Source organism: Rhinoderma darwinii, chromosome 6 (assembly GCF_050947455.1).
Source record: "Rhinoderma darwinii isolate aRhiDar2 chromosome 6, aRhiDar2.hap1, whole genome shotgun sequence".
NCBI classification, from domain to species: domain Eukaryota; kingdom Metazoa; phylum Chordata; class Amphibia; order Anura; family Rhinodermatidae; genus Rhinoderma; species Rhinoderma darwinii.
Window position 1 is genome coordinate 82,971,386 of NC_134692.1, and position 21,697 is coordinate 82,993,082.

The 21,697-nt window shown below is 41.8% G+C and overlaps 1 protein-coding gene across 2 annotated transcripts in view; it reads right to left on the reverse strand.

The window, feature by feature from the left end:
- The window catches only part of STAT1 (signal transducer and activator of transcription 1), a 1,010,933-nt gene that overhangs the window by 288,867 nt on the left and 700,369 nt on the right, over nt 1–21,697 (reverse strand). For both annotated transcript variants that reach the window (XM_075829995.1, XM_075829994.1), the window contains one exon: nt 21,068–21,203. In XM_075829995.1, coding sequence (XP_075686110.1) covers nt 21,068–21,203 — 136 coding nt within the window. The remainder of the gene's footprint in view (nt 1–21,067; nt 21,204–21,697) is intronic.

The window sequence follows — 21,697 nt, forward strand, 5'->3', positions numbered from 1 at the left end:
TTCAGCAGTTTTTTGATGGATTGGTTAGATTCATCGGCATTTGTTTGTTTGTTTGTTTGTTTGGACAAGCAAACAAATAATTAAATTGATATCTGTTCTTCTCCTCTATATCAATAAATTGGTCAGTAAACTATATTAAATTATCCATTAAAAGATTTTATTATTTATTATTTTTCAAATTATTTCTTTTGTTATATATTATTTTTTATTTTAATTTTTGTGAAATTGTAATGTTTTTATATTTTTAATTTAATCTTTTTGTATTGTTTTTGGTTGTTTTGTATTTATTATTATTTTTAGTTTATATTATTAACTCTTTTAGATAAAATACAGTATTCAAAATACCAGTTGTGATAATTATTCATAGAAAACATATGTGTATATAATGCATTATTCGCACACTGTAAAGGAGGTTAAAATTAAACATAAATTACTGTTAGCTGTAATTCCATGTATATTATTATAGAGTATTTTCGTATAAATATAGATATCAGTGCCTTGACCTTTTTTATCTAGTTTTTTAGTGGACATCTTATTGTGTTATTAGCTTGGCTTGTAGCATGTTATAACACATCATTTGGCATAATTTATGTGAGCAGGTTGAAAAGGTTATAGGTGGAGTGAGTGTGGAAATATCACATATTTAGAGAAAGCAGCCAAAATTAAAGGATTCATTAAGTCCACTTGGGCTCACCGAGTTCATTTTAAAAATCCACTTGCTCTCCTCTTTCAGCAACATGGAATCCACATCCCCACCTCTGATTCCCGTAGTGAGGTGGCAAATGGCCCAACCTGATAGTTCTTTGAGGTTGAGATTATGACAATATTTGAAATGTCTAGCAACTGGTGTAGGTTGAAACAGTTTATTTTGTTTTTTTGTCTCCATTTCCAATTTGTCATAATTTCTTATACTTCCAATGTGTTCCCTTATTCTAGTTTTGAGATCTCTCTTACCCACATAGTGTAAGTTGCACGTACATCTTAGGACATATATCACTCCCTTGGTAGCACAGGTGATGTGTTCCTGGATTTTATAATATTCTCCTGTTCCATTCCTGAAACCCTGCTTTTTTTCAAGAATTTTACAGGCTGTACAAAGGCCACATGGGTAGAACCCTGGGTATTTTTGTTGTTTCTTTTTTATGCAATCCCTAGAAAAATGACTTTTCACAATATGTTGTTCTATAGTGTTAGTTTTTCTATATCCTGAGGAGATTGTCATACCCAGATGTTGTTTGAGATCTTCGTCCAGTAATAGAATCTGCCAATGTTTTGCCATGATGTTTTGCATTTCTTGCCACTTTTCATGCAGTGTGGTGATAAACCTCACTGTATTTTCACTTTTCACTTTTGCCTTCGTAACCAGTAGTGTGTCCCTGTCTGTCCTAAGAGCAATGTTGTATGCCTGTTTTATCTGGTGTCCAGAATAGTGTCTGTCCTTAAAGGAACAGTGTCATCACAAATTATTTTTTTATGTGTTAAAGATGTTAGTGCTTTATTAAAAACGTTTATATTTATTTGTGTGTTTGTGTTTTACTTTTTCTTATTTTTACACTTTTTCTTCCCTATGGGGGCTGCCATTTTTTGTTCCATTTCTGTATGTGTCGATTAACGACACATACAGACATGGAATACGGCAGCCACAGTCCCATAGGGACTGCGAACGCCTCCCGTCCCATTCACTTGTGTGTACGGCGTCTGTGTGGGAACTGCGCATGCGCCGCTCCCACACAGTCCAATTTGAAATTGGCGCCGTCCGGCGCCATTTTCCTGTGGACCGGAAGTCGCGGCCGGACAGTAATATTACTACTTGCGGTCGCGGCTTCCGGACTTGTGCACTTGGACCAGCGGCAGCAAGAGATTTATATGTATGTTCGTGTTTGTGTACGTTTACTACTGTATGTAAACCTACTACACTGTGTGTTAGCTCAAAAAATGGCGACACACAGTGTAGGAGGTTACACCGTTCAAACCCCTGGTTTATCCCGGCACTAGCCAAGATAAAGGAGGGGGGGGGGGATGCTGAGAGCTCACTAGAGCGAGGGCTTTTTACCCAATTTTGCAATTCTGCAATTTTGGGAATAGCTCCATCTAGTGACCAGAAATGGGTAATATTATAAATTAGAATTAATTTATAATATTTCCTGACTCGTGAAAAAAATAAAAAAAATTTGAACAATGTTTAATCACCCACACACTAAATGTTTAATTAAAAAAAACAAAACATGTTTTTCTGGCAACACATTCCCTTTAAGTTGTTTTTTTCAGGTCTGTTGCTCCCTTCTTAAAATTTTCAAAGGTAGAGCAGTTTCTCCTTAATCTGAGGAATTCCCCTTTGGGGACTCCTCTAATTGTTCTCTTAAGGTGAGCACTGTTTGCATCTAGCAGACTGCTGGTAGCCGTCTCTTTCCGATACAGGTTTGTGATAATATCATGATTGTGATCAGTACCAATTTTAATATCTAGGAAAGTTACCTCCTGCTTGCTATAATTTAGGGTCAGTTTTAGGTTCAATTCATTGGTATTAAGTTCTTCAATGAAGTTGTGTAGTTCGCCCTCCGAGCCCCTCCAGATGAACACGATATCGTCGATGTATCTTCGCCATATCGAGATCTTCTCTACATACATCTGGAAGGGCTCGCCAAACACAATTTCCTCTTCCCACCATCCAAGGAACAAGTTGGCAAAGGTAGGTGCACAGGTTGTCCCCATCGCCGTTCCCTGGGTTTGTAGGAAGAAGCGGGAATCAAACAAGAAGTAATTCCTACTTAAAATAAATTTCAATATCTTATTGGCAAAGATCCTCCTATTGGGGTTATAATCTTGTTCACGACCCAAGAAAAAATCCACAGCTTTGCAGCCCAGGTCATGTCTGATGTTCGTATAAAGGCTCTCCACATCCAGGGTTACAAGGATTTCTCCCTCCTCCAAGTTAGCATTGTTAAGCTCTTGGAGTATTTGCACTGTATCCCTGGTGTAGGAGGGTAATTTATATACAAATTTTCTTAATTCCAGATCTAGCCACTGACTACATCTCTCAGTCAGACATCCTTGGCCAGACACAATGGGTCTGGCCCCTAGATAATACCCCTAGATAATTTCCTCAATGCGTGTAGTTTCCAAAATGTGGTCACTTGTGGGGGCTTTCCACTGTTTTGTCCCTCCAGGGCTTTGCAAATGTGACCTGGCCTCCGCAAACCATTCCTGCTAAATTTGAGCTCCAAAAGTCAAATGGCGCTCTTTCCCTTCTGAGCCCTGCCGTGTGTCCAAACATCCGTTTATCACCACACGTTGGGTATTGTTTTACTCGGGAGAAATTGCTTTACAAATTTTGCGGTGCTTTTTCTCTTTTAGTCCTTGTGGAAATGAGAAAAAAAATCGCTAAACATAAATTTTCTTTGGAGAAAATGTTGATTTTAATTTTCACAGCCTTATTCCAATAAATTCTGTAAAAAACCTGTGTGGTCAAAATGCTCACTATACCCCTAGATAATTTCCTTGAGGTGTGTAGATTCCCAAATGGGGTAACTTTTGGGGGATTTCCACTGTTTTGGCACCAAAAGAGCTCTTCAAACCTGGCATGGTGCCTAAAATATATTCTAATAAAAATAAGGCCCCAAAATCCTCTAGGTGCTCCTTTGCTTCTGAGGACGGTGCTTCAGTCTATAAGCATGCTAGGACCACATGTGGGATATTTCCTAAAACTGCAGAACCTGGGCAATAAATATTGAGTTGCTTTTCACTGGTAAAACTTTGTGTTACAAAAAAAAAATGGATTAAATATTCATTTCTGCAAAAAAATATGAAATTTGTAAATTTCACCTCTACTTTGCTTTAATTCCTGTGAAACGTCTAAAGGGTTAAGAAACTTTCTAATGCTGTTTTGAATACTTTGAGGGGTGAAGTTTTTAAAATGGGGTGACTTTTTGGGGGTTTTCAAATATATCAGGCCCTCAAAGTCACTTTACAACTGAACTGGCCCCTATAAAAATAGCCTTTTGAAATTTTCTTGAAAATGTAACGTCCTAGAAAAATAAAAGGATGTTCAAAAAACAATGACAATCTAAAGTAGACATATGGGGGATGTGAATTAGCAACAATTTTGTGTGGTATAACTGACTGTCTTACAAACAGATACATTTAAATTTAGCAAAATGCAAATAATTGCAATTTTTCGCAAAATTATTGTGTTTTTCACAATTAAATACTGAACGTATCGAGCAAATTTTGCTAATAAAATAAAGTCCAATGTGTCATGAGAAAACAAGCTCAGAATCGCTTGGATAGGTAAAAGCATTCCGAAGTTATTACCACATAAAGTGTAACATGTCAGATTTGAAAAATGAGGCTTTGTCAGGAAGGTCAAAAGTGGCCAAAGAGGGAAGGGGTTAAAAAGCGCTTTGCAAAAACGTTAGCGTTTTTGACGCGTTTACACATCGGTTATTTTTAGCGCCGTGTTAACAAGGCCTTACTATACTCCCAACCTACAGCAAGTATTAACACCAATTGTCACATTTTCTCTTCATTTACACTAGCCCTAGAGACGAGGCAAGGTTGTCCGCTATCCCCTTCCCATTTTTGCTTCTGAGGACGGTGCTTCAGTCTATAAGCATGCTAGGGCCACATGTGGGATATTTCCTAAAACTGCAGAACCTGGGCAATAAATATTGAGTTGCTTTTCACTGGTAAAACTTTGTGTTACAAAAAAAAAATGGATTAAATATTCATTTCTGCAAAAAAATATGAAATTTGTAAATTTCACCTCTACTTTGCTTTAATTCCTGTGAAACGTCTAAAGGGTTAAGAAACTTTCTAATGCTGTTTTGAATACTTTGAGGGGTGAAGTTTTTAAAATGGGGTGACTTTTTGGGGGTTTTCAAATATATCAGGCCCTCAAAGTCACTTTACAACTGAACTGGCCCCTATAAAAATAGCCTTTTGAAATTTTCTTGAAAATGTAACGTCCTAGAAAAATAAAAGGATGTTCAAAAAACAATGACAATCTAAAGTAGACATATGGGGGATGTGAATTAGCAACAATTTTGTGTGGTATAACTGACTGTCTTACAAACAGATACATTTAAATTTAGCAAAATGCAAATAATTGCAATTTTTCGCAAAATTATTGTGTTTTTCACAATTAAATACTGAACGTATCGAGCAAATTTTGCTAATAAAATAAAGTCCAATGTGTCATGAGAAAACAAGCTCAGAATCGCTTGGATAGGTAAAAGCATTCCGAAGTTATTACCACATAAAGTGTAACATGTCAGATTTGAAAAATGAGGCTTTGTCAGGAAGGTCAAAAGTGGCCAAAGAGGGAAGGGGTTAAAAAGCGCTTTGCAAAAACGTTAGCGTTTTTGACGCGTTTACACATCGGTTATTTTTAGCGCCGTGTTAACAAGGCCTTACTATACTCCCAACCTACAGCAAGTATTAACACCAATTGTCACATTTTCTCTTCATTTACACTAGCCCTAGAGACGAGGCAAGGTTGTCCGCTATCCCCTTCCCATTTTTGCACTGGCCATTGAGCCGCTAGCAATAGCTATAGGAGCCTCTCCTGATAGAAAAGGCTTTAAGATATGGAAGAGGGAGGAGCGTATCTCTCTCTATGCAGATGATACACTTCTATTCCTCAATGATCCGTGTCCATCACTGCGGGCACTATTATCTTTGTTTGATTTATTTACATACTTCTCTGGGCTCAGTGTGAATTGGTCAAAATCTTTGGTAATGGCGATAGACAATGTGCAGATAAAATTACTTATCTAGGTATAGTGATTAGCTGCGATATTTGTCGTTTTATACCTGACAATGTCACTCCTCTGGTACAACGTATCAGGATAGACTTTGGAAACACCTCCCCCTCACAGCCAGAATTAATCTGTTCAAAATGAAGTCCCTACCTAGATTTTTATACCTCTTTCACAATTCTCCAGTATAGCTACCATTATCACTGTACTCCAATATTGACAAAGATCTCAGATCTTCTATTTGGGCAGGCGGTGCACCTAGAATTGTTCTGGGTACACTACAACTACCCACTGAGCAGGGTGGGCTAGCCCTCTCGAACCTATATCTCTACCTACTTGCTAGCCAACTGGTGTATGTTTGGTGGTGGTTTACCCATAGACATTTTAAACCCTGTACTGAGCTGGAGGCTCCTATAAAGCCCTGGTGAACTCTGTCTATAGACAGCCCCTCCAGGATACATACTTACAATTCCAATGCAGACTACTCTGAAGGTCTGGCAGAGATTGATGCTGCTCTTTAACTCAGAGGAGCGGTCCTGTTTGCCTAGGACACCACTTTGGTACAACCCACTTCTGCCACAGTTCTGAAGACATCCTGACCCTACTGAGTGGGCAACCCTGGGTATATTGACCTTGGAGGATGTGGTGGTGGAAGATAAAGTAGCTACTTTTGCACAACTTAGGTCCAAACACCAGATCCCGACCAATCTCAGGTTCTGTTATTTCCAATTTAGACACACTCTTTGGTCGCAAATTGCAAGATATAATGTCAGACTATGTACATACCTGGTGGAGGATTGGGTGGGGTGACACAGGAGACGTTGGCTAAACCATTATCCATACTTTATAGACAGATATTAACTGTATCTTCCAATAAACTTGAAAGAGCCCTGGACCGAAGATCTCAGGCGCTTTCCTCTGTATCTACAGACGATCATAAAAAAATGCTATCTGCTCTAACAGGTCCCTTAATATCTACAAGAGACCAACTTATTCAATTAAACATTTTCCACCAAATCTATTACACACCTTCCAAATTATTTAGGATGGGACGTATACCTACTCCTGTCTGTCCATATTGTCAAGGAGCTGAAGGCTCCTTCCTACATATTGTCACGGTATGTGGACCCACTAGGCCGCACCGTCGTAGCAGGGAGGCAGCTGGCTAAACAACAGGAACCCCAGAAATACAAAGTTCCCCACAAGGGTACCTGGATAGTCCTGACAATGGCCGCAGCTCTGGCACGGATGGAGGTTGGTGGAGCAGGTAACGCCCGACGTGGCGGATGACAGCAGGTGCTGCAGGTTGCTCCAGACGTGGCGAATCCCTCTGGACGTGGCAGATGACACAGGACGTGGCAGATGACAGCAGGTGTCGCAGGTTGCGCCAGACGTGGCGAATCCCTCTGGACGAGGCAGATGACACAGGACGTGGCAGATGACAGCAGGTGCTGCAGGTTGCGTCAGATGTGGCAAATCCCTCTGGACGAGGCAGATGACACAGAATGTGGCAAGGCAACAGCAGGTGTAGTAGATACGACTCCAACTAGTAGGCACAGGAACAAGAACACAGCACGGGATACAGGAACAGGTAACAGGGCACGGGTAACAACTGGAACGGGAAACACTAAGGGACTATTAGCAAGACAGACTTGGGAATACTAACAACGCTCAGGCAAGGATCAAAAGGGCTGAGGCCTTCTTATAGACCAGGAAATCATGTGGTTGATAATGATGATTGTTTTACAGGTGCGCGCGCTGGCCCTTTAAGAGCAGGCAAGAGCGTGCGCACGCACCCTACGGGACACAGCAGACCAGAGCGGAAGTGAGCGCTGGCGTCACCTAGGAAGGAGATGGGGACCAGCGCTCACGGATCCATGGCTGCGGGCATCAGGAGGTGAGTAAACCCGACGGCCCGTGGCCATGGACGCTACAGTATCTCCTCTCTTACGCCCCCTTTTCTTGGGGCCAGAGCGAGAGAGGAATTTCTTAATGAGAGCAGGAGCACTGAGGTTCTCTTCCGGTTCCCAGGACCTCTCCTCAGGACCAAACCCTCTCCAGTCCACCAAATAGAAAGTCCTTCCTCCTACCCTCTTGCAGTCCAGGATCTCCCTCACCTCGAACACATCAGAAGAACCACTCGGAGCAACTGTGGAACTAGAAGTCTTGCTGTAGCGGTTCAGGATCACAGGTTTTAGGAGGGACACATGAAAGGAATTGGGGATTCTGAGGCTAGGAGACAGCCACAGCTTATAGGAGACAGGGTTTATTTGTTGCAGAATCTCAAAAGGACCAAGGAACCTGGGAGTAAACTTGTATGAAGGCACCTTCAAACGAATGTTCCGAGAGGATAGCCAGACTTTGGTACCCGGAAGATACTGAGGCAGATCTCTTCTCTTAGTATCTGCTTTTTGCTTCATGCGATCGACTGCCAGCAAAATAGAGGACCGGGTCTGTTGCCAGATTTGCAGAAAGTCCCGAAATGCAGAGTCAGCAGCGGGTACCTGAGATGTAGTCGACACTGGAAGAGGGACTCTAGGATCTTGACCGTATACAATGTGAAATGGAGTGGAAGTGGTGGACTCACTTGTGTGGTTGTTGTACGAGAACTCGGCCCATGGAAGAAGCTGTACCCAGTTATAGTGGTGTGAAGAGATGAAGTGGCGGAGATAATTCTCCATGATCTGGTTGATCCTCTCGACTTGCCCATTGAACTGGGGCATGTAGTCGAAGCCAAGGCAAGCCCAGCAGAACAGGATTGATGGCCCTGGGCAAAAGAAGGAAAGAAATCAGTTCAGAATGAAGGACTCCAACCTGGAGCCTCAACAGCTTGGTTTTAGAAACGATGGGATCAGGCAAAGGCAGTCCATTTACTGAGGCAACAGCCAAAGATGTCTCCAGGGTAACTGTGGGCAACTGAAGATGATCCACCAGCTCCTTTTGGATGAAGTTTGCCGCAGACCCAGAGTCAAGATAGGCAGAAACCTGATGCGTCCTCTCGCCGGATACTAGGGTCACAGGAATAGTCAGCTTGGAACAGAATGCTTTATTAGGTACCGTTTCACCTAGGGTTGTCTCTCCAACCAATCTTAGGCAATGGGGTCTCTGGGGACACAGACGCACAATATGGCCTCCGAGGCCGCAATACAGACAAAGTCCAGAAGTGCGTCTGCGTTTTTCTCCTGGATAGACAATTTGACATAGTTACTCTGCATAGGATCCTCTGATGGGACGACTGAGGAGGATAGTAAGGATTGCTGGAAAGTAGAATCCAGCCTAGGAAATTCTCTCTCTCGGAGAAACTCTTGGGAATGCTCCCGGATCCTCATGTCAACCCAGGCGGCGAGTAGGATAAGATCGTCCAAGGTAGATAGCAAATCGCGAGCAGCCAACTCGTCCTTAATCCCCGAAGATAATCCCTGCCGAAATGTGGCCAACAAAGCCTCGTTGCTCCAGGTTAACTCAGCAGCCAGGATACGGAACTGGATGGCATACTCGCCCACGGAGAGGTCTCCCTGGTATAGGGTCAACAAGGATGCCGCAGCCGAAGAAACTTTCTCAGGTTCCTCAAAGATCGAGCGGAAGGTCCGTAAGAAGCACTGTAAGTAACGGGTCTCTGGTCCCTGATCTTCCCACAGAGGATTAGCCCATGCCAGGGCTTTGCCAGTAAGGAGAGAGATGATGAAGGCGATCCTGAGGTCATCCAAAGAGAAGGACCTGGCATGAAGTCTGAAGTGGATCAGGCACTGATTCAAAAATCCCCTGCAAGACCTCGGGTATCCGTCATAGCGTGGAGGTAGCTCTAAGAAGCACAGGGGTCGGCACAGGTACAGACAGGAAGTGTAGCAGGAGGAACAGCAGGAATGGGTACGGTGACGGCTGTGGTTGGAGCAAGCAACCGATGAGCAATGTCGTTCACCGACAGGAGGAGTTGGTCTTGCCGTGACTTCATCTCGGCCAGCATGGCTTGTTTCGTCAAGGTCTCAGATTGACCAGCGGGGTCCATGGCCTGAGCGTACTGTCACGGTATGTGGGTATGTGGTACGGTATGTGTGTAGAAATACAAAGTCCCCCACAAGGGTACCTGGACAGTCCAGACAATAGGCACGCAACTCTGGCACGGATGGAGGTGGGTGCAGCAGGTAACGCCAGACGTGGCGGATGACAGCAGGTGCCGAAGGCTGCACCAGACGTGGCGAATCCCTCTGGACGTGGCAGATGACACAGGATGTGGCAGATGACAGCAAGTGCCGCAGGTTGCACCAGACGTGGCGAATCACTCTGGATGTGGCAGATGACACAGGACGTGGCAGATGACAGCAGGTGCCGCAGGTTGCACCAGACGTGGCAAATCCCTCTGGATGAGGCAGATGACACAAGATGTGGCAAGGCAACAGCAGGTGTAGTAGACACAACTCCAACTAGTAGGCACAGGAACAAGAACACAGCACGGGATACAGGAACTGGTAACAGGGCACGGGTAACATCGGGAATGGGAAACACTAAGGGACCATTTGCAAGACAGACTTGGGAATACTAACAACGCTCAGGCAAGGATCAGAGGGCTGGGGCCTTCTTATAGACCAGGAAATCATGTGGTTGATAATGATGGTTGTTTTACAGGTGCGCGCGCTGGCACCTTTAAGAGTGGGCACGAGCGTGCACGCACACCCTACGGGACACAGCAGACGGATCCATGGCTGCGGGCGTCAGGAGGTGAGTAAACCCGACGGCCTTTGGCCATGGACGCTACACATATGTTCTGGGAATGTTCAATTATTAATAACTTCTGAACGTACTGAAGTACTGGAATTTCTTGAGCTTAAAGTCGGACTCCCTCCTATACCCGAAATCAGAACTTGTCTTTTATTACTGGTGGAAGAAATTATACCTACTGTGGCGGTTAGGTCTCTCTTGATGCTCCTATTATTATGCTAAAAAAAATATACTCTTGCATTGGAAACATCCTAAAGTTCCTACGTTGTCATCATGGATTATGTTAGTAAACGCTGCCCAGCCACTTTTTAACCCCTTCCCGACATCCGCCGTATATATACGGCGCTGTCGGGAGGTGCTTCCCGCAAAGCGCCGTATATGTACGGCGCAGTGATGGTGCGGGCTCAGAAGCAGAGCCGGCACCATCACTGCGGGGGGACAGCTGTATTATACAGCTGACACCCTCCTGTAACTGCCAGGACCGGAGCTATTCTCCGATCCTGCAGATTAACCCCTCAGATGCTGCGCTCAATAGAGCGCAGCATCTGATAGGTTTTCACCCGATCGGCAACCCAGTGATGCAATCGCTGGGTTGCTGTGGCAATCGGACGCCAGAAAATGGCGTCCGAGTCTGCCTTGTACAGGAGCCGATGAGGACCCGCCTGCGGCGTGTCCTCATAGGCTTGCTGTCAGTAAATAACTGACAGCGCTAATACACTGCACTACGTATGTAGTGCAGTGTATTAGAGTAGCGATCGGGGCATCAGGCCCTCATGTCCCCTAGTGGGACAAATAAAAAAAGTAAAAAAAAGTTAATAAAAATGTGGTAAAACAATAAAAACACACACATTTCAAATAAAAATAAAGCTAAACTGACTTTTTTCCCATAGTAAGTCTTTTATTATGGGAAAAACCGTAAAAATAAAAAAATATATACATAATTGGTATCGCCGCGTCCGTAACGACCCAAACTACAAAACTATTATGTAATTTATCCCGCACGGTGAACGCGGTAAAAAAAAAACATGAAAAACAGCGCCAGAATCTTTGTTTTTAGGTCACATCTCCTTCCAAAAAATGCTATAAAAAGTGATCAAAAAGTCACATTTACTCCAAAATAGTACTAATAAAAACGACAATCCGTCCCGCAAAAAATAATCCCTGACACCGTTTCGTGCACGCAAAAATAAAAAAGTTATGGGTCTTAGAATATGTCGACACAGAAAACAAATGATTTTATAAAAAAAGTGATTTTATTGTGCAAAAGCCGCAATACATAAAAAAAACGATACATAATTGGTATCGACGCGTACGTAACGACCCAAACTACAAAACAATTATGTAATTTATCCCGCACGGTGAACGCCGTAAAAAAAAAACATGAAAAACAACGGCAGAATCTTTGTTTTTAGGTCACATCTCCTTCCAAAATTGCTATAAAAAGTGATCAAAAAGTCACATTTACTCCAAAATAGTACTAATAAAAAATGACAATCCGTGCCGCAAAAAATAATCCCTCACACCGCTTTGTGCACGCAAAAATAATAAAGTTATGGGTCTTAGAATGTCGACACAGAAAACAAATGATTTTATAAAAAAAGTGATTTTATTGTGCAAAAGCTGCAATACATAAAAAAACGATATAAATTTGGTATCGCCGTAATCGTATCGACCCGCAGAATAAAGCCAACATGTAATTTAGGGCACACTGTGGATGCCGATAAAAAAAACCAATAAAAAACTATTCCAGAATTGCTTGTTTTTGGTAATTTCCTTTACCAAAAAATGAAATAAAAAGTGATCAAAAAGTCGTATGTGTTCTAAAATGGTACCAATAAAATCTACAGCCCGTCTCGCAAAAAACAAGCCCGCACACCGCTCAATCAACTGAAAAACAAAAACGTTATGGCACTAGTAATGCGGTGATGAAAAACATCTCAATGCGCAGGCCGGAGGGGAACATTCCTTCAGTTTCAGGGCCCTAGTATTTAGGAACTAGGAAAGGGAAGGGACATAGAACATCCGCTGCAAGCGAGGGCGTATTATACCAGCGCAAAACTTTCCCAGTAATATTTCCCAAACTACGAAGGAGAAAAAGTCCCCAAAAAGGTGCAGAGCGTTACAAAAGGGGGATAAGAAAGAAAACCGTTTATCAGTGTGACACCGGCCTGCGCATAACGGATCGCTTCACAGTGTAACACACACCTATGGATAATTGTATTATTTACCCCATTATTATACCCTCTTATTATGCCCTGATGTACTCCGCACAGATTACATATACCCCTGATATACTCCGCACAGATTACATATGCCCCCACATTATAAACGGAAATACCAGCAAAACCCCAAACAGAACTATTACCAAGCAAAATCCATGCTCAAAATGGCGGTCTTTCCCTTCTTAGCCCTACAGTGTGCCCAAACAGCAATTTATGGCCACAAGTAAGGCATTACCATACCCGGGAGAACCCGCTTAACAATTTATGGTGTAAGATTCTCTAGGGGCACAACATCTTGTGCGGTGAATGGGCAGATCAGTGGAGAAATTGCAATTTTCACTTTGCACAATCCACTGCGTATTCATTTCTGAAAAACACCTGTGGAGTCTAAATTCTCACTACACCCCTTGATAAATGCCTTTAGGGGTGTAGTTTCTAAAACGGGGTCACTTTTGTTTGGTACATCAGTGGTTTTGCAAATGCAACATGGCGTCCGCAAACCATTCCAGCAAAATCTACGCTCCAAAAGATAAATACCGCTCCTTTTCTTCTGTATGCTCCCATATATGTAAACAGCTGATTATAACCACATATGGGGTGTTACCGTACTCGGGAGAAATTACTTTACAAATGTTGGGGTGCTTTTTCTTCTCTATTCCTTGTAAAAATGAAAAATGTGTATCTAAAACTACATCTTGTTGGAAAAAAAAATTATTTTTCATTTTCATGGCTTAATTCTAATTAATTCAGCAAAAACCTTTGGGATCAAAATTTTCACTATACCCCTAGATGATTCCTCAGGGGGTGCAGTTTCCCAAATGGAGTCACTTTTGGGGTGTTTCCACTGTACTAGTACTACAGGGGCTCAGCAAATATGACATGACACCCAGAAACCATTCCAAAATCCAAATGGTGCTCCTTCCATTCTGAGCCCTACCGTGTGTCCAAACAGATGTTTATGACCACATGTGGGGTATTGTTTTACTCGGGAGAAGTTGCTTTACAAATGTTGTGGTGCTTTTTCTCCTTCAGTCCTTGTGGAAATGAAAAAAAATACCTAAACCTACATTTTCTTTGAAAAAATGTAGATTTTCATTTTTACGGCCTAATTACGCTAAGTTCTGTAAAACACCTGTGGGGTCAAACTGCTCACTGTACCCCTAGATAATTTCCTCATGGGGTGTAGTTTCCAAAATGGGGTCACTTGTTGGGGGTTTCCACTGTTTTGTCCCCTCAGGAGCTGTGCAAATGCGACATGGCCACTGCAAACCATTCCTGCTAAATTTGAGTTCCAAAAGCCAAATGGCGCTCTTTCCCTTCTCAGCCTCACCGTGTGTCCAAACAGCCGTTTATTACCACATGTGGGGTATTGTTTTACTCGGGAGAAATTTCTTTACAAATTTTGTGGTGCTTTTTCTCCTTCAGTCCTTGTGGAAATGAAAAAAAAATTAGCAAAACCTACATTTTATTTGAAAAAATGTAGATTTTCATTTTCATGACCTAGTTCCAAAAATTTTTGCAAAAAAACTGGCCGGTCAAAATGCTTGCTACACCCCTAGATAAATTCCTCGAGGGGTGTAGTTTCCCAAATGGGGTCACTTTTGGGGGGTTTCCACTGTTTTAGTTCCACTAGACCTGTTCAAAGCTGACATGGTACCTAAAATATATTCTAATAAAAAGGAGGCCCAAAATCCACCAGGTGCTCCTTTGCTTCTGAGGCCGGTGCTTCAGTCCAGTAGCACACTAGGGCCATATGTGGGATGTTTCCTAAAACTGCAGAACCTGGGCAATAAATATTGAGTTGCATTTCTTGGGTAAAACATTCTGAGGTACAAAAAAAATGGATTCAAAATGAATTTCTGGAAAAAAATAATGAACTTTGTAAATTTCACCTCTACTTTGCCTTAATTCCTGCGCAATGTCTAAAGGGTTAAGAAACTTTCTAAATGCTGTTTTGAATACTTTGAGGGGTGCAGTTTTTGAAATGGGGTGACTTATTGGGGGTTTCTAATATCTAAGGACCTCAAAGCCACTTCACAACTGAACTGGCCCCTGTAAAAATAGCATTTTGAAATTTTCTTGAAAATGTGGGAAATTGCTGCTAAAGTTCTAAGCCTTGTAACGTCCTAGAAAAATAAAATGATGATCAAAAAATGATACCAATCTAAAGTAGACATATGGGGGATGTTAGTTAGCAACATTTTTGTGTGGTATAACTGCCTGTCTTACAAGCAGATACATTTAAATTGAGAAAAATGCTAATTTTTGACATTTTTCGCTACATTTTGGTGTTTTTCACAATTAAATACTGAATGTATCGGGCAAATTTTGCTAGTAACATAAAGTCCAATGTGTCACGAGAAAACAATCTCAGAATCGCTTGGATAGGTAAAAGCATTCCGGAGTTATTACCACATAAAGTGAAACATGTCAGATTTGAAAAATGAGGCTCTGTCAGGAAGGTCAAAAGCGGCCAAAGAGGGAAGGGGTTAAACTCATTTATGAAGCATGTGGATGCCCTGATAAATTTATGAAAATGTGGAACTCTTGAATAGCCAATCCTCACACCAGCTCATGGACTCGATATAGCCAAGGTTGATTAGACCTGGAGTTGCTGACGTCTCTGTTTGGTCCCCCTTTCCTCCACCAAATTTCTCCCTTTGACTGACCCTGCTGATTAGGTAAGTTTGTTAGAGATTTGTTTTTATATTTTAACTTATATGCATATTAATATGTGGAAAAATGTATCCATGTGTTTTTTGTTAATAATTGACCTTGTACACTTGGTACTATTGTATTACTTAAATGAAACGCTCAGGATTTTTTACTTTTGCATTTGAAACATTGTTTTGCTGTAAGGTCTTAAAGGTGTTTTCCCATCAGGAACATTTATGACATATCCACAGGATATAATCCAAAAAATGCAATATTTGAAGCAGCACAAATCCCGTTATCAGGAGCGGTGTCACGCTGGAAGATCAGACAAACCCAGTCTGACATAATGTAATCTTCACAAAAAGCGTGGTGAACAGCAGCACACGTCTCCCAAGTTTTAATCAATAAGTTATTTTATTGGTCAAACATCCAGTAAAAAAATGCCAACGTTTAGACCCGTGACAAGTGGAGGGTCTTTCTCAAGCCTAACAATGTGTCTAACAGTGTGAGTTTAACCCCTTTAGGACACAGCCTGTTTTGGCCTTGTGAACACAGATGATTTTTTCAAATCTGACATGTGTCACTTTATGTGGTAATAACTCCGGAATGCTTTTACCTATCCAAGCAATTCAGAGATTGTTTTCTCGTGACATATTGTACTTTATGTTAGTGAAAAAATTTGGTCGATAATTAAATATTTATTTGTGAAAAACTTCACATTTTAGCATTTTTCTAAATTTAAATGTATTTGCTTGTTAAACAGATAGTAATACCACCCAAAATAGTTACTAGTTAACATCCCCCATATGTCTACTTTATGTTTGCATCATTTTTTTTCACGTACTTTTATTTTTCTAGGACGTTACAAGGCTTAGAACTTTAGCAGCAATTTCTCATATTTTCAATAAAATTTCAATAGGCCATTTTTTCACGGACCAGTTCAGTTCTTAAGTGGCTTTGAGGGCCTTATATATTAGAAAGTCCCCATAAATCACCCCATTTTGAAAACTGCACTCCTCAAGGTATTCACAGGAATTAAGGCAAAGTAGAGGTGAAATTTACAAATTTCATTTTTTTTGCCGAAATTCATTTGTAATAATAAAAAAAAATCTGTAACACAGAAGGTTTTACCAGAGAAACGCAACTCAATATTTATTGCCCAGATTCTGCAGATTTTAGAAATATCCAACATGTGGCCCTAGTGTCCTAATGGACTGAAACACAGGTCGCAGAAGCAAAGGAGCACCTAGTGGATTTTGGGGCCTCCTTTTTTTAGGAATATATTTTAGGCACCATGTCAGGTTTGAGGAGGTCTTGTAGTACCTAAACAGTCGAAACCACCAAAAAGTGACCCCATTTTGGAAACTACACCCCTCAAGGCATTTTTCTAGGGGTATAGAAAAATGACCCCACAGTTTTTTTGCAGAATTTAGTGGAATTAGTCTGTGAAGATGAAAATCACCTATTTTTCTGTGGAAACAGAATTTTTTCATTTTTACAAGGAATAAAGGAGAAAAAGCCGCCCAACATTTGTAAAGCAATTTCTCCCGATTACGGCAATACCCCATATGTGGTCGTAAACTGATCGCTTGAGAAAGACCCTCCACTTGTCACGGGTCGAAACATTGCCATTTTTTTACTTTACATTTTATTTTTTTGACCTGCAGCTCTGAACCCAGCCTAACACTAGTTGAACGCTGACTGCTGCTGCTGCTGTGTGGGGAGCTCATCCACTCTTTGAATTTTTTTGCTTTATGCCTTTTGTCTCCTCTTGTTTTTTCTAATGATATATATAACTGATTGTCATTTAGTGGAATGTTTAATATAATGCACTATGAACACTTTTATATGAGAACACTGCTATGCATGTAATTGTACACCTGTGTGAGTCTCTCTGACATGCTGATGTCTTGATTGGATTACCTGCACCATGTGATGTTGTATTCTTCCTTATTTAAACTCACACTGTTAGACACATTGTTAGGCTTGAGAAAGACCCTCCACTTGTCACGGGTCGAAACATTGCCATTTTTTTACTTTACTTTTTATTTTTTTGACCTGCAGCTCTGATCGCTGCTAGAATACATTACACTACATAGGTAGTGTAACGTATTCCAACTGTCAGTGTGACGTCACAGTCACTCTGACAGTTAGTCTACGAGGATCAGCAGAGGCTGATCCTCATAGGCTGACATACATGGCAGACCCAGGGGCCGTTGTCTGGCCCCCGGGTGCCATCACAAGCATCAGAAGCCCCCACGATTGCATGGGGGCTGCTGATGCGCTACAAACCCGCTACATGCGGAGATCGCATTCGAGCCCCGCATGTAACGGGTTAATTGCCGAAATCAGCAGCGATGAGCCGCTGATCGGCAACACTGGAGTGTCAGCTGTCGGGGACAGCTGATCTCCAAGTTCCCGATGCACACTGTCGCCGACAGTGTGCCATCGGGAACGACACAGTGACTTCCTGTCACTCTGACAGGAAGCCTATCATATAGCCTATCAACTTAGCGTAAATGACAGGTCGTCGGCACAGTATGTCGGCAAACCCATTCAAATGAATGGGCAGATGTTTGCCGATGTATTGGAGCAGAATTTTCAGGCGTAAATCGAGGCATAATACGCCTCGTTTACGCCTGAAAATAGGTCGTGTGAACCCAGCCTAACACTAGCTGAACGCTGACTGCTGCTGCTGCAGTGTGGGGAGCTAATCCACTCTTTGAATTTTTTTGCTTTATGCCTTTTGTCTCCTCTTGTTTTTTCTAATGATATATATAACTGATTGTCATTTAGTGGAATATGATGCACTATGAACACTTTTATATGAGAACACTGCTATGCATGTATTTGTACACCTGTGTGAGTCTCTGACATGCTGATGTCTTGATTGGATTACCTGCACCATGTGATGTTGTATACTTCCTTATTTAAACTCACACTGTTAGAGACATTGTTAGGCTTGAGAAAGACCCTCCACTTGTCACGGGTCGAAACATTGCCATTTTTTTACTGGATGTTTGACCAATAAAAGAACTTATTGATTGAAACTTGGGAGACGTGTGCTGCTGTTCACCACGCTTTTTCTGAAGATATCCACAGGCTATGTCATAAATGTCAGATAGATAAGGGACCCGTACCGATCTCTAGAACGGTGCCCCCTAAACCCTGTTCTATATTTTTCCGCTGCAGCTGCCTCCCTGCCACTTCCTGACTATATGGTCGGGAGTACGAAAACAGCGCCGCTCGCTGAGCTACGCTGTTTCCGTAACGCCCATAGAAGTGAACGGAAGTTACAGAAGCAGCGTAGCATGCACACTTAGGTCGGGTTCCCAAAACTGCACAGCGGACCTGGAACCCGCAGCACATTCCTTCGGTTTTTCAAACTGAATTTCTGCTACGGAATGCAGCGCTGGGGTAAAAAATAAAACGCCCATACTGAACACCTCCCTCTTTTCTGCGTGTAGTGGGGTCCTCCCAAGATGAGTTTGTAGGCCATGTGACACTGCAGCCTGTGATTGGCTGCAGCGGTCACAAGGGATGAAACGTCATCCCAGGAGGCCGGACTGTAGGAAGAAGGAGAGAGTTCTGGATAAGCATGGTTTTTTTTCCTGAGCTGCGATTTTTGTGGCAGAATCGTTGCGATTCCGTTGCAAAAGCCATCACACTTGGCTTTCTGATGCGAGTTTTGCATCCCCAGTGAATTCAATAAGTAAAATCCGCAAAATAACATCAAAGAAAACACAGCATATATTGAAATGCTGTGGATTTAAGTTCCGCAGCGCAGGTAAATTTATTAACGTTTACACTGCAGGGTTTTTTCCGCAGCGTTGGCATGACATTTTCTAATTCTCATCCACTTTGCTGCTACTGTATATGCTGCTGGATTTCCGTACAAAATTCCATTGTGGAAATTCCGCAGCGCTTACTCTACGTGGGAAATCGGGATTACAGTTTCTCCCCACACAGTGGGCTGTTCCAGCTCAGAATCAGGAACCCTCTAAGAGCAGTAAAAATTTGATGAGACTTGAACTCCTCACTTCTGCCTGTGGAAAAGGGGCCAGAGCTTTATTCAGTAAATTACTATTTTTTAACTTTCTAATTATACTGTTAAGAAGTGGATCCTCAAAGCTGCAATTGGTTTGTCTCCAGCTAGACTGTGTTGCGGAGTCTAAGGAATCTCCTCTTTCTTAACCTTTAACCTCCACAAGGAATAATAGCCTTTCCTGATCGGATTCCAATGTTTGCGGTCGACACAATAGTCACCGATTGGCCGCAGGTACACTGTAGCAAAGAACTTGTAGCAAAGTCAGGAACATTGACAGCGGTTATTAATGGATCAGCAATCGGGATGTAGCAAACCGAAGAAAGTGAAAGAACGTAGTCAGGAGTCAGGTCAAGAGTCGATACCAGTAGTAGATCTACAGAAACATAGAGACAATCCAAAGGGTGAGAAAGGAGCGCAATATAGGAACAAGGCAGAGGTAAAGGTCCGGAGTCAAAAACAGAATCAATAAGCGCAGGAACAATAGCCAAGCCAAAATTGTACCGTGATCTTGAAACCAGGAGACATGGCCAAGGTCTCCTTTAAACTGGCCGTTTGGGCGACATCAGAGGAAAGCACCAGTTGCTGTGGCAACCAGACACTCCCACATCGGAGAGCAGGAGATTTATGGCATGATCAGTTGAGCAATAAAATTCAAGAAACATGTGGGACACTTATTGAATAGAAATATTTTTTAACTATTTGAATGCAATTATCAAGCTCAAAACAACCTTACGTGTGAAGACCTAAGGTTGCATTCACATGAACAAAATCGGAGCTACAGTACTTTTGAGAGGATTAAATTTAAATGAACACTTACTTTTCCAAAAATTTAAGCTGATCTAATAGTATGCCTGATGTAGATCCACTTTGTAATTTACATACTGTTAAAATGTAGTTGTTTTATCATTCCTGGGACCAGAGCAAAATTGATGGACTGCAGAAGGTTAGTGTGTGTCCCTTAACTGCCTACATATATAAGTCTGCAGAGAAGGGAGGGGGAGCAGGAGAAGGGAACATAGAAAGAGTGAATCAGACACAGACACGCTGCCAATACAAGTCTATGGAGAGGGGAGGGGTGAGCAGGAGCAGATGCTGCAGCAGCTACCTGGTAAGTTATATCTCCCACAGTGCTGGATTCTCAGCTGCACTGCTAATTACTGCTGTATAATGTCCTTCATGCTGCTGCAGCTTCTATATATGTGGTAGACATAGGAGAGCAGGATTCTCCTCTTTTATGTGTGCAGAGTATAGAAGACATGACAGCCATAGGCTCTGCCCACTAGCTGAGAGATAACTGAGAATTAGAGATGGAGCCTGCAGAGGAAAATGCTGCTAAAAATTCAGAAAACAAGTCATATAATGGCCAGAAATAGTGCTATTCCTCATGTACACACATATGACCGCTTATTCTGAGAAGTAACCGGAACAAAACCATAAAGCCTTCATAAGAAAGTAAGACCTGTTTCCCCCAAAAAAAAAAAATTGGAAAGGCTTTCCTGCTTTTAGTGCAATTTTTGCATGCCAAAGCCAGAAATGGATCCTAAAATAAAATAAATTTGTCAGTAAAAATATTCTACTTCTTTGGATTCAATACCAGTTTTGGTTTTAAAAAACTAATATCTGCAATAAAATTCCACCTAAATATCAAAATACACTTATTACTATCTTACCTAATAGCTTCTCCTCCAGCATATTTTGTTGATCTGCATGTAGTCCCCTTTTAGTTACAGAGGAGAATTGCCAATTTAGCACTTCAGACAACTGTGCCCATCTCGCTGCTGGTGGGTTTAGGAAAAAAGATAAATTCTGAAAAAAAAGAGCGCGCTTGAGTATAGTTTACAAAAAACATCAATCATTTAGAATAATTGAATTTCCAAAAGAGACTATTACAGTTTAGTCTCTGCTCACATTACATCTAGTGACAATGTTAGGATCATATGGTGGGGAAATCTCCCGGCATATGTACCAAACGAAAAGCCTCGATATATGACACTGTATATCATACAGTGGCATACGTTATACATAGTCCCCCATGTTAAAGGGATTGCCTAGTCATAACAAATTGATGGCCTATAATCAGGATATCAGTTATTATTGATATAGAGGATGGGATTAATAGCACTATTTCTATTTTTGCAGATGACACCAAGCTATGAAATATAGTTCAGTCTAAGGAAGATGTTCGTGAATTGCAAGCAGACTTAAACACACTAAGCGTTTGGGCATCCAGTTGGCAAATGAAGTTTAATGTAGATAAATGTAAAGTTATGCATCTGGGTACCAACAACCTGCATGCATCA